Here is a 15,992-nt window from a genome sequence, read left to right on the forward strand (position 1 = left end):
CTGCTTGCTCATCCTTTTTCAAACTAATCTATTTAGAGATTCTCTATTACAGGCTAATCTGGTAGGTTGACCTAGCAATTATAATTATTGTTTTTCCTCTGTCCTTCTGGTATATTTATACCTTTAAAAGCTTTATAACCTATTCCGCAAAAATAATGTTTATAATATATAATTATTTAATAAAATTGTGATCTTGTCTAGAAAATGTATGCCATATCTGGGATATGATCTTCCTCACAATACCTAGGAAAGCTTGGCTCTTCAACTTAATAGTCTCCTGAACATAAGTGCTGATATAAAATGACATTAAACTTTTCAAAGGCATTATACATTTACTACATTTATGATTTTGACCCTCCATAAAATTCTTTAATAAATAGTATATTACAACTTCTGAGTGAAGAATTTATGTTTATTCCATGTTTTGAATATTATAACATTAAGTTTTCCTAAATCTAATGAAGGCTGAGCAATTCTTTGAAGGCTGACTCATGGTTTACAAAATTATTTTGAATGAATTGTTGGATGCACACTATGACAACATATAACTAATGGACAGTTCTCTTACTTAAAGGTTTATTCATGGGTTTTACATTTTATCTCCTAAATGACTTCTTTGATGTTTAATGAGAGGTCTTTCCCTTGAAGGCTTTGCCACAATCTCTGCATTCACAGGACTTCTCTCCTGTGGGAGTTCTGAGTTGTACAATGAGAGTTGATCTTACACTGAAAGATTTTCCACATTTAATACTTTTAAAGTCTCTCCCCTGTATGAATCTTTTAATGTTTAATGAGTGGTGCCTTCTGGATAAAGATTTTCCCACATTCATTGCATTCGTAGGGCTTTTCAATTCTGTGCGTCCAAAGGTTGACTTTTGGCTGAAGCTTTCATAAGGGTTCTCTCCAGTGTGACTTCTTTGATGCACAAGGCATGCTTTCTGGATAAATATCTTCCCACATTCATAGAGTTTCTCTCCACCTTGAATTCTCTACCTTTGATTAAAAGCTTCCTTATGGTGGAGAGTTTTTCCTTGTTGATGGGTTTCAAAGAATTTCTCTGCAGGTTTAGCTTTATCAAGATTAGAGTGGAGGCATAATTTTCAATATGACTTACACCCATTATCTTTCTTACATAGCTTTTGTTTTGACTAAGAAAGTTTAAATTATGTTGAGTACCTTCTCCATGAATGATATTTAGGGAGTCTTTGTCTTATATAGACAAAGTCTGTGCTCAGATACATGATTTTTCTGCACGTTCTGCATTCGTAGCCCCTTTCATCCTTCAGTATTTCCTTGTCTCTGAATGCAGCTTGTCATGGGGGGTTGTCTTGGCTTTCCTTGTCGTTATCTATCCACCCATCAACTTGCCAGACTTCTAGGGAAAAGATATGATGAATCATCAAACTTGTAAGTCTACCATATTATGACATTAAGCCCTAAATGTCACGTGGTGAAATACTATCAACATGAATTAAGTTGATGTGGATGGATCCTCTCCATGTCCCACCACCCCATCTTTCCTGACTGCAAGTGCAAACAAATGCTAGCCCAAGTTAAAAAAAATAATGTAATATGCAGTCCAGCTCAAAAATCAAGAAAATAAATGTATTATGTGACAAAAATGAAGAGGAAATTTAAATTGGGGGGTAAATAAAAACTGAATCTGTATGACTTTGCAGTTGAGATACTAAAGCTCTTATCATGAATGTGGAGTGAATTCCAGACTATAGGGTAAAAATGTGCAGAAAACTGAGCTATCAGTTTAAAGCTGGAAGTCACAAAGACCATCTCTTTTTGTAACATAGGAATTAGAAAGATGGCACCCATTAGATAAGGAAAATGGTAAGAAGAATCAGGAGTTACTTAAGAAATCAGAACTCTAGGCTTGTAAAGTATGTGGGAATACATTCCAAATGCACATTTTAAATATAATCTAAAACCCCCAAAGTTGATAAATTCACCTAAAAATTGGTCCTGCATTAGTGAAGTCGGTCAGCCCCCCATCTAAATAGTTCTGCAGTGATGCTTTTATAGCTTACAGTACACAGAATTTCTATGGAAAAGAACTCTCATTGAAAAGGAGTTCACAGTCAAAATTGTAAATTTCAAAAGGAAATGAACCACAATGAGTTGAAAACTTATGTCCACAGAAAAGTCTACGCATGGATGTTTATAGCAGCTTTATTCATAATGGCCCCAAACTGGAAGCAACCAGGATGCCAAATGTCCTCCCATAGGTGAATGGATAAACAAAGCGGTACATCCATACAATGGAATATTATTTAGCAATAAAAAGAAATGCACTATCAAGCCATGGATAGACATGGAGGAAACTTAAATGTATACTGCTATTTGAAAGAAGCCAGTCTGAAAAGGCTATATTCTGTATGATTTGAACTACATGACATTCTGGGAAAGGCAAAACTATAGAGATAGCAAAAAGAGCTTGCTGGGAGGAAGGTGAAAAAGGATGAAAGGGGAAGCACAGGGGATTTGTAAGTAGTGAAATTATGTATGACACAATAGTGGATTTTTATGCATTTGCTGAAACCCATAAAACTAAACCCAAAGATTAAACCTTAATGTAAAATATGGACTTTAGTTAATAATAATGTATCAACATTCATACTTAAATTGTAACAAGTATACTATACTAATGTAAGATGTTATTACTTGGGGAAACACGGAGGGGGAAAGAGAGGGGTATAAGGAAACTTTTTATATTAGCTAGTCTATTCTGTCAATCAAACTATTATTAAAAAGTCTATTAATTTAAAAAATGTAAAAGGATGGATATATACCCATGAAATCCTTGCCAAAAGAAAGCTGGAATAACTACATTAATTTCAGACAATGACTTAAGAACAAGAAAGATTTTCTGGAACAAAGAACGACATTACAAAATGATAAAATGGTCAGTTCTCCAAGAAGAAATAACAATCCTAAAAGTGTATGTACCTAATAACAGCACTTCAAAATACATGAGGCAAAAATGGATACATCTGAAAGAGAAACAGACAAATCCACAATTATTGTTGGAGACTTCAACACTCTTTCTGTCAATAATTGATAGAACAAGTAGACAGAAAACCAACAGGGATATAGGTAAAGTGAACAGCACTATCAGCCAACTCCATCTAATTGACATTAATTAAAAAACTGCATCCAACAACAGCAAAATACACATTCTTTTCAAGTACATAGGAAACATTCACCGTAAGCCCATTCTGGGTCTTAAATTGTGACAAACTTGTAAGAAATCATATTATATACAATAACAGTATTAAGCCAGAAATCTGTCAGACAAAGACACTTGTAAAATCCCAAATATTTGGAAATTTATATACTTACTTCTAAAAAGTTGTAAAAGAAGTTTAAAGTATTTTGAACAAAATGAAAATGAAAATATGACAAAACTTGTGGGACATAGTGAAAACAGTGTTTGGAGAGACATTTACAGAACTGAATGCATTATATTAGAAATGAAGAAAGATCAAGCAGTACAATATAAAAGTCAGAATGGAAACCAACAAAGTTGAAAACAGAAATGTCCTTGAAAGTGTGAATGGTTAAACAAAGTGTGGTACACCATTTGGTGAATTATTGCTCGGTGACTAAAAGGAAGACACTATCGGTATACACAACAGGATGAATCTCCAGAGAATTATGCTGAGTGAAAAGACCCAAACCCATAGAGTTTCATACCGTATAACCCCATCATATAATATTCTTGAAATGACATAGAAATGGAGAACAAATTAGTAGTGGCCAGAGTTTAAAAGCTGAAGTGGGAGGGAATGGTTGTGGCTATAAAATGACAGTAACAGTGATCCTTGTAGTGATGGAAACATGTTATGTATCTTGACTTTACCCAATGTCAGTGCCCTTGCTGTGATTTGTACTATAGTCTTTCAAGATGTCACCATTGTGGGAAACCGGATCAGGGTACTTGAGGTCTCTATAGTATTTCTGACAAGTGCATTAAAATCTACAATTATATAAAAATTAAAAAGAAAAATTTAAAAAATAGTAAAATATTCCAAAGAGAAGAACAATGGGGGGAAGCAGAATAACAACAACAAAAAAGACAAAGGGGTACAAACAGAAAAGAAATACTAATAGGCCAAAATCCAATATCAATAATTACATAAAATGCAGTAGTCTAAAGGAGGAAAAACACAATAATATCAATTGATCCATAAAAAGCATGTGCAACATTCATGATAAACTCCCAGAAAGCCAGGATTGGAAGGAAACATCCTCAACCCTTAATAGGCCATCTATGAAAAAACGTACAAGTAAAATTTTCTCAATGGTAAGAAAGTAAATGTTTTTATCCTAAGATTAGGATCAAGGCAAGTATGTTGTCTTCCCTACTCCTTGTCAACATTATATTGAAGATATTAGAAGTACAATAAGGCAAGAAAAAGAAGCAAGGGCATCCAAATTGGAAAGAAAAAAAAAGAAACTGTTCTTATTCACAACTACATGATTATTTATGTATAAAATGTCAAGCCATCTATAAAAGAGCTACTAGTACTAATATGTGAGCTATGAAAGGTCCCAGAATACAAAAGCAACACAGAAAAATCAACTGTATATCCAAAAACTTGAATTAATCAATGTGAAACTAAAACAAGTATATGTGCATACACACAATTCAATTACCTTATAAGAACATAAAACACAGGGGTAGATTAAAATATTGTAAGACCTGTCCATTCAAAACTGCAAAATATTACTGAGATAAAATTTAAAAGACCTAAATGGAGAGATATACCCAATTTATGAATTAGAAGACTCAATATTGTTAGCATATCAGTGATCCACAGAGTCAATGCGATCTCAAACAAAATCCTTTACAGGTTTTTTTGCAAAAGTTGGAAAGCTGATTCTAAAGTTTATAAGAAATATCAAGGACCTAAAATAGCCAAAACATTATGAAAAGAAAAACAAAGTTAGAGGACTCCTACTACCCAATTTAAGCACTTAATAAAAGGCTATAATTAAGACAGTGTGGTAGTGGCATACAGATTGACATGTGTTCAAATAATTTTCAAAAAGAATTACAAAGTAAATTAAGAATAGCCTTTTCAAAAATGTTACTGGCACAATTGGAAATGCATATACAAAAAATGACATAAAGGAATATTGATCCTTACCTCACACCAGATATAAAAATAACTCATTTTAAGTCTATAAGAACTAAAATAGATCTCCTGGAAGAAAATATGAAAAAAATTTTGTTATCCTGGTTAGAGATTTGTTACACAGGACACAAAATGTATGAGCATAAAAGAAAAATTTGATAAACTGAATTTCATTAAAAAATAAAAACATGGTTTTTGAATTTTAAAACAAGCCATAGCCCAGGAATAAGTAATTGGAAAACACACAGGTGCTAAGGACTTATAAGAGAATATATGAAGAACTCCCACAATTTAATAACAAACATCACAACAGATAACCACAGAAGATATACAAATGGCAAATTCGCACATGATAACATACTCAACATCACTAATTATTACAGAGATGCAAATTTGAATCACAAGGCAATCCTCCTACACCCATACTATAAAGGTGTGCTGTTGGTGAGGAAACAAAATAGTATATAGTCACATTGGAAAATAGTTTGGCAATGTCTTACAAAGTTAAACATATGCTTACCATTTGACTAAGCAATCCCAGTCTAGATAATTACCCAAAATATATGAAAATATAGGTCCATACAAATACAGTACCTGTATAAAGCTTCATTCAAAATAACCAAAAACAGGAACAATTCAAATGTGCTTTAACTGGTCCACTGACAAACAAACTGGAACACTACTCAGATAAAAAAGGAGCAAAGTGCTGATACATGCCACAACATGGATGAACCTAAAAAGCATTAAAGTAAGTGAAAGAAGTCATTTATGACTCATTTATATGCTACTGGAGAAAAAACTAAACTAGAAGGAAAAGAGATGATGTTTGGGATGGAGAGAGATGTTTAATTATAAAAAGAAACAAAGAGGTTTGGGGACTGATGAAAATGTTCAATATTTTGATTGTGGTTGTGGTTACATGAACCTAGAAAAGGGGAACTTCATGGTATGTCCATCATACTTCAATAAATCTCACTCTAAAAAAGCAACACAGTAACATCAGCATATATATGATGAACAAAGAAAATACATATAGGGAATTATGCTAGAATATTACCACACATATAACCAAAGAATACATTGTGCCAAAATACCTCATATGTGCAATGATAAAATACTAACAAACACTGAAGTCTTAATGATATGCCCATGGAGGTATTAGGGGTGAAGAATACTGATCTTTGAAAATTACTTTAAAATGCATTGCAAAAAGCTTAGGGTGAATTGATGGAATGACAGAAATTGGCAGATAAGACATACAGGAGAAAAATATAGTGAAATGTTCATTGTTGAATCTAAGTGGAGGTATTATATGGCCCTCCAATCTATAACTTTTATTTGTTCTCTATGAAACTTTTCCTAATAAAATGTTGAGGAAAAAAGCTAGGTGAATAACTGCAATGTAAATCCAAACTAAGTAGAAAAGAGAAATAAAAAGACATACCAACAAAACAGAAGAGAAACAGCAAAATTAATAAGGCAAAAGTTGTTTCTGTAAAAAAGATCAACAAACTTCAAATAAGTTTCAGAGTTTGCATTACTACATAAAATTGGACAGTTATTATTACTACAATGAGGTTATTCATGAGATGAACGGTCCCTAGAAGACTTTTGTCTCAGAATGACCAGGGAAATGCCAGAGTTCATTCATGGATGAGGAAAATCACAGTCCATGAAAGAGATTTAAGTATGGAGCAATGGGGCAGAAATTGAAGTTGCTTTTCTGGTTCTACCCCAGGATTTCAGAGTGTTGTCTAGGAAAGAGTCTCCATGCTCCTGGATGATGGTCTTGCAGTATTCTCCCATTTCTTTGGAATCTCTCTCCTCAGTTATTTCAAGCAGAGTATCTTAATTAGGCATGGGCATGAGACTTTCTAGAATGTTACTCAAACTACACATAACCTGGCCCCCACTAGGCTTTCTGAAACAATTTCTAGGAGTAGGGTCCTCTCATGAGTATTCTGAGAGTTCCACAAGTAATACATCTCCTAGTTAACAATCATTACATGAAAAAAAACCCTTCCATGTGCATACAAAAAAAGAGATAACTTCCTCAGAGCTTTCTTTATGCCAGGAACCCTTTTAGGTGTTTTACATACAGCAACTCATTAACTTCTGAAAATCATTAAGGTTTATCATTAGCTTCATTCCATAATAGGTGGACAGAAGCAAAGCAATGTGTTCAGATGACAGAGAAGTGGCCAGAATTTGAACACAGGTTGTGTGGTTCCAAGGGCCATACACTTAGCCACTTGCACGTGGATGTATAACAAACCTTCCTCTGACCAGGTCCAAAACAATTAATGCAGTATTTATTGAATGGCTTCCACCAGCCTGACACTGGGGTGAATTAGAACAAGTTGTGCTCTGATCTTTAAGGATTTGTGTTCTAGATAGTGAAAAAAGCTATGGGCACTTAGCTAGATTTTTTAGTTACCACATGGAATGAGAAAATAGAGGCTATATTAAACTTAAAAACATAACAATAAAGGAAATAAAAAGAATTTAACAAATATGAAGAGCTGAGGAGAGGTCAGTCAAAGGGTAAGCCAAAACTCTATTATTCATATAGGATATATAAAACTGAATTCAAGAAATGGAAGTATAAAAGCATTTTGTAGGCCCATGGACGTGTTCACCAGGACTGAAAATACTGTAGAAAGTTTAACAGGCTGCCCTTGGAAGTATTGGCTGGGAATACCTCTCAGATTAATTTTCATTCTATACTGTTCTGCATTTTGGGGCTGAACATGTGTACACCTTTTAATAGAATGTAGCTTTGAAAATAAGGGCACTGTGACTCAGGAGGGTGGACTGCATCTGAGTATATTTTTATCCCTTTAAGGATACCACTGGAATGAGAACCACATGCACAATCATTACAATTCCAGGTATTGCCAGATATAAGAAAGCATGCCATCAGCACATCAGAAATTCTAGGCATCTATCAGCAGCAGATATAGAACTTCACTGAGCCAGGAGGACATTAAAGCCAAAACAAAACACACCCAGGGGAAGCTGCAGAGCGTCGGGAGCCCCACAGGCCAGCTGCAGAGGCTCTAGAGTGGATGCATTTGCCAAGTAACACTGGGCTCTGGAGAAGCCAGCTGGGAGTCACCTGTAAGTCCGTAGGGCCACAGCTAAAGACAACGGATGCTCTAAGATGTGTGTTTAACAAGCAATGCTTCTCAGCTTTCCTGAGCCTAGAGGTTCCCTGGGACCTTCTTGAAATGCAGATTCTGGCTCTGTAATCTGGGTGGGGGATGCTGAGAGTCTACACTGCCACTTAAGCGTCCTATGTCCAAAGCCCAGGCTGCTGGTCCACAGGCCACACGTTGAAGAGTAAGACTGTTTCAACAGGCTTCTTTGGGATGGGCCCATGGAGAGGGTACCATGAATGGGAGAGAAAGAGATCAAGATTATGGAGTTTCTGGTTCTTCATAGCCAGGCCAGAGCAAAAATAATCAACCAGCCAAGGAAGAAAGCAGCTCTCCCCAGGTCTAAAAGGATCACTGAAGAATTTCACCTGGGGGTAATGGCCTCTCAAGTTTATTTCAATGTTAAATAAATAAATAATGAGATAATACAGAAAACAAAAAATGAGTGGGAAGGAAACACGGATAAGAGAAGGAATCTGATAACAGGCAGTATCAAGTCAGATTTGTAACAATCTGAGAAGAAAGCAAAAGAGAAAACAGAAAGTGTGTAAAAGTTTACAGTGTTTGGCCTCCAAGTGAGGGTAGAAGAGAACATGGTGTGTACTTGTCCTGGCAAAGTTAAAGGTCACTAGCAAAGCTTCCTTGTCCACAGTGACTGCAATACATCTGGTAGGATAATGTCCCTGAGGCTGAAAATGAGTCCCAATTTCACACTGAGAAAACACCAAAGCCCAAGAAAGGAAGAAGTCCCTCAAAGCTCCCAGAAAGGAGGGGAAAGGAACGAGAAGAGGTTTGGCACTTGTCACTAGCAAATCCAAGGTAGAGATGGGATCTCAGAACAAAGCCAGTCTCTGTCTGGACGCCAGGTGAAGAACATGAAGACTGGAAAAGGCTGACAGGTGGTGGCCTCATGTGGGTATGACAACAGCTTATTCACCGGGCCAGAGTCATGTCCACATGTCTGGGGGCTGAGAAGGGCTTCTGTGAGCATCCCAGGGGCCGAGTCCTCACCAACAATCAGGTTCTGCTTTTCTGGCCTGACTCACCTGGTGTGTGCTCACCTGGACAGCTCCTCATCTGGGTTCCTCTGTCTGCCCCCCAGGCCTCTTCTCTTTGTCCCAAGCTGATCGCATCTGGTTGGCCAACTAGATACCCTGCCAGGGGAAATGATAGAGCTCTTTGTTATTAGTGCCGGAGGCTCTCCAGACCAAGGTCCACTCCCCACAGGCTGAAGATGGGGCAGACTCGGTGACTCCCTCACACACACAGCCACTCATCTAGAAGGCGACAGTTCAAGTATCCTGTCCAGCGTCCAAACGGACCAGGAACACTTGACAGTGAGCCTCCCACCCAAGCTCACTGAGGTGTCAACATCCCTGCACTTGCAGCAGGTGCTGAGGGAGACACAAGTGGGGGCATTCTACATCACTCCGTGCTGTGGTCCCTCACCCACGGACACCAGGTGGCTGTAGTTCTCAAGCATGACATCCCTGTAGAGGTTCTTCTGAGCTGAGTCCAGCTGCTGCCACTCCTCCAGGGTGAAGTCCACAAACACATCCCTGAAGCTCAGTGATTCCTGTAACAGCACATTCCTCTTCAGCACAAAGGGATCAGCCTGCAGAACCGGGACATGACACCTCCTACACACTGAGGGCTTATCCTGTGCCTGTCCTTTATGTATACTAAAGAGTTAGATCCTCACCACTACCCTAGGACAAACCTGACAGATGAGGAATGTGAGGTCCACAGAGTAACTATCCCATGCCACAGGGCTTGGAAATACACATTAAAATCCAGGTGATCTGGCCTTGTCACCCCACTTTTTAAAGAACTACACACTTCAGTAATGTGTCTTTTAGTAGACACATTTTGGCAGAGCAGTTTCCCATTATCTGCAGAGGACATGTTCAAGACCCTCAGTAGATGGCTGAATCCATGGATAGTGGGATGATGTAGTGCCTACATGATGAGATGAAATGAGGTGAATGATATAGGCATTGTGCTGTAATGTCAGATTACTACATAAAGGTTATATGAACGCAAAGTCTATGATACTTTGACAGTTGATCTGATTAAACAGAGAGCTACTAAGTGACTAATGAGTGGGTAGTATATACCTTGTGTATATACTAGATAAAAGGATTACTGGTATCCTGGCATGATGAAGCAGGATAGTACAAGATTTCACTACATTACTCAGAATGGTATGCAAGTTAAAACTTATGTTGATTTCTGAGATTTTTCCATTCAAGTTGACTGTGGGTAAGTGAAACCACAAAAAGAAAAGCTGCAGTGTGGTGAGGGACACTACTGAATATAGAATATTTATATAACTAAAATTATTTGAAACTTTATAGAAGTAATGCATAGTGTCAGAAATATCCTACCACTGAAATTCATTCATTTAACATGTATTTACTGAATAGAGACCAAACTCATAAGTCCTGTGGATATAAAGATTAATAAGAAATTGCCAGGTGTGGTGACATATAGCTGTTATTTCAGCACTTGGGAAGCTGAGGCAGGAGGATCACCATGAGTTGAAGGATATCCTGGGCTACATAGTGAGTTTAAAGCCAGCCTGAACTACAAAGCCAGACCCTGTCTCAAACAAACAAACAAACAAAATTCTCCTAAACTCTAAAAGCTTCAATGTAGTAAAAGGAAAAAAACTCAGCAAGTATAAACCATGTAACAGGTGAAAGAAAAATGGACTGATGTATCTAGATAGATAGATAAGCACACATGATCTCTAAAAGAATATATGAAAAACTAAAGGAGGAAGAAATGGGGACAGATTGATAAATTATTTTTCTCCATTTGTTGAACAAAACTTGTTTAAACTTTTTATAATGAGTAAAAATTACTGCAGCAATGCTCAATTAGGTTTATTAATGCTCTATTCAGAATATGGTTTTAGAATTTTGACATATCTTTATTCTTTAGTGAAACTCATCTACAATTTTCTCTTTTTGTAATGCTTTAATCACACAAGCTTAAGTGGATTCGTAGAATGAATTGGATCCCTTTTCATTGTTCATTAGCCTGGGAACCTTGAACATAGAAATTATCTGGTCTTAAAAATTTTTTGAAAGTAGTAATTAGTACAGATTTAGGGCCGACTTGAAGTGCAAACCTTTGACTCAAAACTCCAAATTCCAGGTATAGGCTCCATAAGCACCTGTACCACAGAACAGATATGCAGAAAGTTGTTCATGAGATAGTTTATACCATTAAAAGAAAATTAAAAACCTACATACCCACCAACAGACAAATAACTAAGTGTTATATCCACACTAAGAAACTGGAATTAAACTAATCTTTATATAGTGACAAGGAACACCATTATGAATATAATCAGGTGGTAAAAATGGATATGCCAGGATGAAGGCAGTTATGTATGAACATATAGACATGTGTATAACCATACACACACACATATCTTTGGTTAATTAAAATGACATAGATGTATCTACACCATTATTAACACCCAATGTGTTAACAGTGAGCATCTCTGAGGAAGACTATGGTTACTGGGGGGAAAGAGAAATAGATAATTTTTGCTACTACTTTTGTGTATGCGCATTAAAACATTAAGCACAAATTAATCTTCATTATTTTAATTGTAAGAATAAGCAAAAGGGGTCTGGAAGTGAAGAAAGGCAAATGGCAGAATGAGTGTATATATTTAAACACACATTTAAGGAGAAAAGCAAAGGTGAGGTATAGATTCCAAAGGAAGGAGTGAAAAATTGTCTTTTCTTCTTTGTTTCTCCCCACTGCTGTACATCTGTCTTTTTCCCCTAAGGTAGCCAACAGGTTGAAAAGAAAACAGCCAGAACAGGGGAGATAACTGGCTTACTGAAGCTTGCTATACACATTTCCAAAAGGTGCTCAGGTTGACTGGGAGACAAAGTTGGGGTAAATTAGGAACTCACCTGGGACATGGCCATCCTGCCCTGCTGGATGGAGGTCTACAAAGACAGAATTAGGGAGGTCAATATCAGTGAATACAGCCACAAGAACAATATCACCAGCCTTATAATAGTCATTCTTGCACCCTGGGGAGGTAACGTGGCCTGGTAGCCCAGCCAGTTCCCTTGGCACTCTGACAATCAAGTGGGTTCGGCACATGGAATCTGGTTTTCCCTACTGAACAGCTGTACAACTTGTGTTTAAAGACACCTCTTTTATCTCCAGAATTCAATTCCTAGAAATTTGTCATGAAGCTGAAAAGAGGTTCACAATGGTCACTGCCACCATTAAAAAATCTGGAAGCAACTAAACCTAGAAAAAGGTGACTGTTAAAACAAAAACCAAAACATGACACAAAAATGGGCATGCTGCATAGCTTTAAAAATGGTATGGAGCTTTTAATGTTTAACATGTTTAAAAGCAAGTTTAAAAAAATGAGGGCAGTGTGTTCCCATTTGTCCTAAGCAATATGTACATATATGAAGTCCAAAAGAGCATTTATTAAAATGTTGACATTGGCTACCTTTGAATGGTGATTTCAATTTATTTTTTATGTGTATATCATGTTTATTTAAAGAATATTTATTAGTTTCTGTAATCAAACCCATGTAGATAAGACCTTACATATTTAATACAGTGAATTACCCATGTACAAATGGAAGAAAATTAGGTTTAACGTTTCTATACCAATATGGCTGTTAATTTCTGTACAATGCCTACTCAACATGGTAAACTGGAATAACTTTTTCTAAAGTTGCCAGCACAGTTAAAGTTTCCAAAAATTCAATACACACACACACACACACACACAATAATAGCAGTATGTCATACATCAATAGCGGCAACAGCTTTTCCAGGTTCTGCAGTCATCTGAAAAAAATTGTAGACATTCAGCACACTCCATTAAAAAAAAAAGAAAGAACAAAAATACTCAGAAAACAGCAAAGTTCTGTTACTGTTGTGGTACTTGGCTCCATTTTTTTTATTAGCTTCTTAATCATCACCTGAAAAGAAAACATTCTAGAATAACATCATTAAAAACAGCTCTGATAAAGTAGTCACAGCTATGTATCATAAAGCAGGTACAAGATATTTTACATTCATACAAGTATGATACAGTATTGTCCTACATCTATAATACTAGAGGATACAATAAAAAGGCATTATTTCAGACTTGATTCTACTTTTCCAGCAGAGGGCCCAAAGGATGATATGACACAGCTCTGTAAGAAATGGACTTTCTTAGATAGGATTTCCTTCCATTAATGGCACAATTTAAGTACTCACTGTCTTCATGAACATCAGCTAAAAACTGTTTTTAAAAGCCTAGGGGTAAAAACAAAACAACAAAAAAAAGGATTCACACGAAAATGAATGAGTGAAAGCAAGCAAGACTCAAACCAGCAAGTACTTTATCAAATCTGTCACGTTAGAAAGGTAAGAGCTCCACTGAAGAAAGGAGATGCCAAAGTGTATTATCTCATTTTTGACAATGGATATTAATTACTACCAAAATAAAAGTTTAAAATGATTAGAAACCATCTATTATCACAATGAGTCTTAGAGGTGAAAAGACCCTCAGCAAACTGGATGAGAAGGATCTGTTGATGTGGTTCAGGGGAAAGAGACTAAATGGGGCTGAGGGAAAGGTGAATTGAGGGCAGGTGAGTCTCAGCCCAGCACTATCAGTTTTATATGGAGCTGGAAACCGCTGTACTTGCCCTGCTGCCCCTCCATTCTTCATTAGCCTTCTAGCTACTTTCTTCTCCCTGCCCCATCACTGCTTCCTTTCCTACCATTTGCTTTGATTGCCACACTCTTCCTTGTTTGGTAGTTATGAAAACAAAACTTCAGCAAGAAGCTTCATGCAGAATAACCATTTAAACCACAGCAATCACCACAGGAGCATCAGGATGACACAGTTCACCTCCATGCTGCTTAACAAACCACAAAGCACATTCTTGGCCCCAGTTGCAGAAAGCATCAAAAGGAGAGAACAGAATTGGGTGGAAACAAACCTGGGGACTACTCTGAAGTTCCAAAGTCTAAGAATATAAAATATTACTTTCTGCACCTTGGTCAGGATGGAGGGAGATCCAGCATGGCCCTGGAGGCAGGTGCAATGTTGATGGTAAGGGACTAAAATCCAGAAAGACCAACGGCAAGAGAAAGGAGTGTGATGCTGTGCACTTACACGGGCTAGGAGGGGAGAATGCTCTGTGGCTGGATGTGGCCCTTCCCAGCCTCATCCGGCCCTGGCAGCCACCACGGTGGTACAGCTGCCCCATCCATGCCTCCATCCACCTGAGACTTTCATCTCTCTCTCCCACAACAGGAATCAAACTGCCCACAGGAACACAGTCCTTGCGGGTGCCTGCAAATTCAGCCAGCCTTGCTCTCTCTCAGCTGAAGAGAGGAACTACTGTCCTGTGAGCCTTCTGCCTCTGCCCCAAAGTTCTGGGGTCTGGGCTGAGGCTTCTCCCACATGCCTCAAATAAGCTCTCTTGTTCCCAGAGCCAAGAGACTCAAAGACAAGTTTGGCTCAGCTAGGGCCATTATTGCAGCAGATCTCTGCCTCCCACCGAGAACTTGTCTCCTGTGGCCACAGGCAGGGGCTTCTCAAACTAACAGATGAAGCTGGGGTGTAGATAGGCTGGAGTCTGAAGTTGGTGAGCAGTGGTCTCAGGTATGCACTTTACCCTGGAAACACCAATAACCACAGAAGGTTCCATGAGCACCCCCTAGGCTACCCTCCTCGGGGCAAAGCTGAGTAAGCCCTAAAGGTTTTATTCAACAAAATGTGGTACTGTGCCTCATTTGAGTTTCAAGGGTTAACAGGACTCAGCTAACACCACCGAGCTTAACACTGCAGTATAAGGAGTCCTGGCCTGGAACAAACTGAGCCTGCTGTGCCACTTGTATTCATTTAAGACACAAGTTGAGTGCCTACGATTTGGAAATGCGTCAGTGAACAAAATCTCGATTTCTCTGCTCCTTCAGAAATTACAACCTAACAAGGGACCAGACAAGAAACAAAAAAAACATGATAAATAACAGAGTACATTATAAAAGTATAAGGGCTACGCAGAAAAGAAAAGGATCCGTCGGATTTGTTACCTACGTAATTTGGGACACCTGTCCACCTCTCTGTTGCTTGTTCAAGGTCTGCAATGAAGCTAATCGCAGCACCACCGCACCGGACTACCCTGAAGATGAGTGTAAAACACCTGCCTCAGAGCCTGGCCTCTCCATGACACCTAAGAAGCAGGCGCATCAACCTATTCACCACTCGCTTATCCGCTAGCCTCGACCTTAACACTCAACCCCATCGCCCGTGTCTCTCGACCCGACTGGAACGCTTCTCAGCGAGGCTAGCCCTCCCCATAAAGCCCACCACCACCCATCCCCTTACTTCTGCGTCAAGGCCCCAAAGATCAGCTGCAGTGGAAAAACAGCCTGTATGAGCAGGTTCCGCCCTCCCCTGTCCGTCGAGCACTTCCGCTTCCCGTCACCCCCCCCCCGTACCGGACATCACTGCGCAGCGCACGCGCAATAGCTCCAGAGAGGGACGTACCACCGCCAGTGGGAACGTGAGTTCTCTCAGTGTTTCTGGTCCTCACAATATTGCTTTGAGGAGAGAAGGAACGATAAGAGTGTACAAAAATTTTCCGAGGCGAGTCGTACTAAAGGCTAGAGAAGGTGACACTAG

At 38.3% G+C, this 15,992-nt stretch overlaps 1 protein-coding gene and 1 long non-coding RNA gene across 29 annotated transcripts in view; one reads left to right on the top strand and one right to left on the bottom strand.

Annotated features, from left to right (window-relative positions):
- Nucleotides 1-554: 554 nt before the first annotated feature.
- Krabd4 (KRAB domain containing 4) lies at nt 555-15,800 on the bottom strand. 28 transcript variants are annotated; one of them, XM_087189797.1, is made up of 9 exons: nt 15,696-15,783; nt 15,405-15,489; nt 13,115-13,153; nt 12,247-12,282; nt 11,445-11,489; nt 9,758-9,884; nt 9,355-9,462; nt 2,959-3,002; nt 555-1,375 (listed from the first exon to the last, which is right to left on the bottom strand). In XM_087189797.1, exons 3-8 carry the CDS (start codon nt 13,151-13,153, stop codon nt 2,959-2,961), a joined length of 399 nt encoding a protein of 132 aa, XP_087045923.1. In that variant the 5' UTR covers nt 15,405-15,489; nt 15,696-15,783; the 3' UTR covers nt 555-1,375. The 28 variants fall into 28 exon arrangements, with proteins under 28 accessions (XP_087045923.1, XP_087045928.1, XP_021105298.1 ...); XM_087189802.1 differs by lacking the exon at nt 15,405-15,489 and having other exon boundaries at nt 9,370-9,462; nt 15,696-15,800; XM_021249639.2 differs by lacking the exon at nt 11,445-11,489.
- A 48-nt stretch (nt 15,801-15,848) lies between these two features.
- The window catches only part of LOC110347054 (uncharacterized), a 116,719-nt gene continuing 116,575 nt past the window's right edge, over nt 15,849-15,992 (top strand). The window contains exon 1 of the long non-coding RNA XR_015442417.1: nt 15,849-15,873. This is a non-coding gene — a long non-coding RNA (uncharacterized LOC110347054). The remainder of the gene's footprint in view (nt 15,874-15,992) is intronic.

The sequence above is a fragment of the Heterocephalus glaber genome, unplaced genomic scaffold (assembly GCF_053883595.1).
Source record: "Heterocephalus glaber isolate CG9 unplaced genomic scaffold, H.glaber_assembly_v1.0 deba00001547, whole genome shotgun sequence".
Taxonomy (NCBI): Eukaryota; Metazoa; Chordata; class Mammalia; order Rodentia; family Bathyergidae; genus Heterocephalus; species Heterocephalus glaber.

Coding starts and splice junctions, on each gene's coding strand:
- Krabd4 (XM_087189794.1), bottom strand. CDS start 13,153: ATGACTGCAGAACCTGGAAAAGCTGTTGCCGCTATTGAT. Junction 12,283..13,114: donor AAGCTGTTGCCGCTATTGAT/GTATGACATACT, acceptor CTGTCTTTGTAG/ACCTCCATCCAGCAGGGCAG. Junction 9,463..9,757: donor CAGCCACCTGGTGTCCGTGG/GTGAGGGACCAC, acceptor TTCCCCTGGCAG/GGTATCTAGTTGGCCAACCA.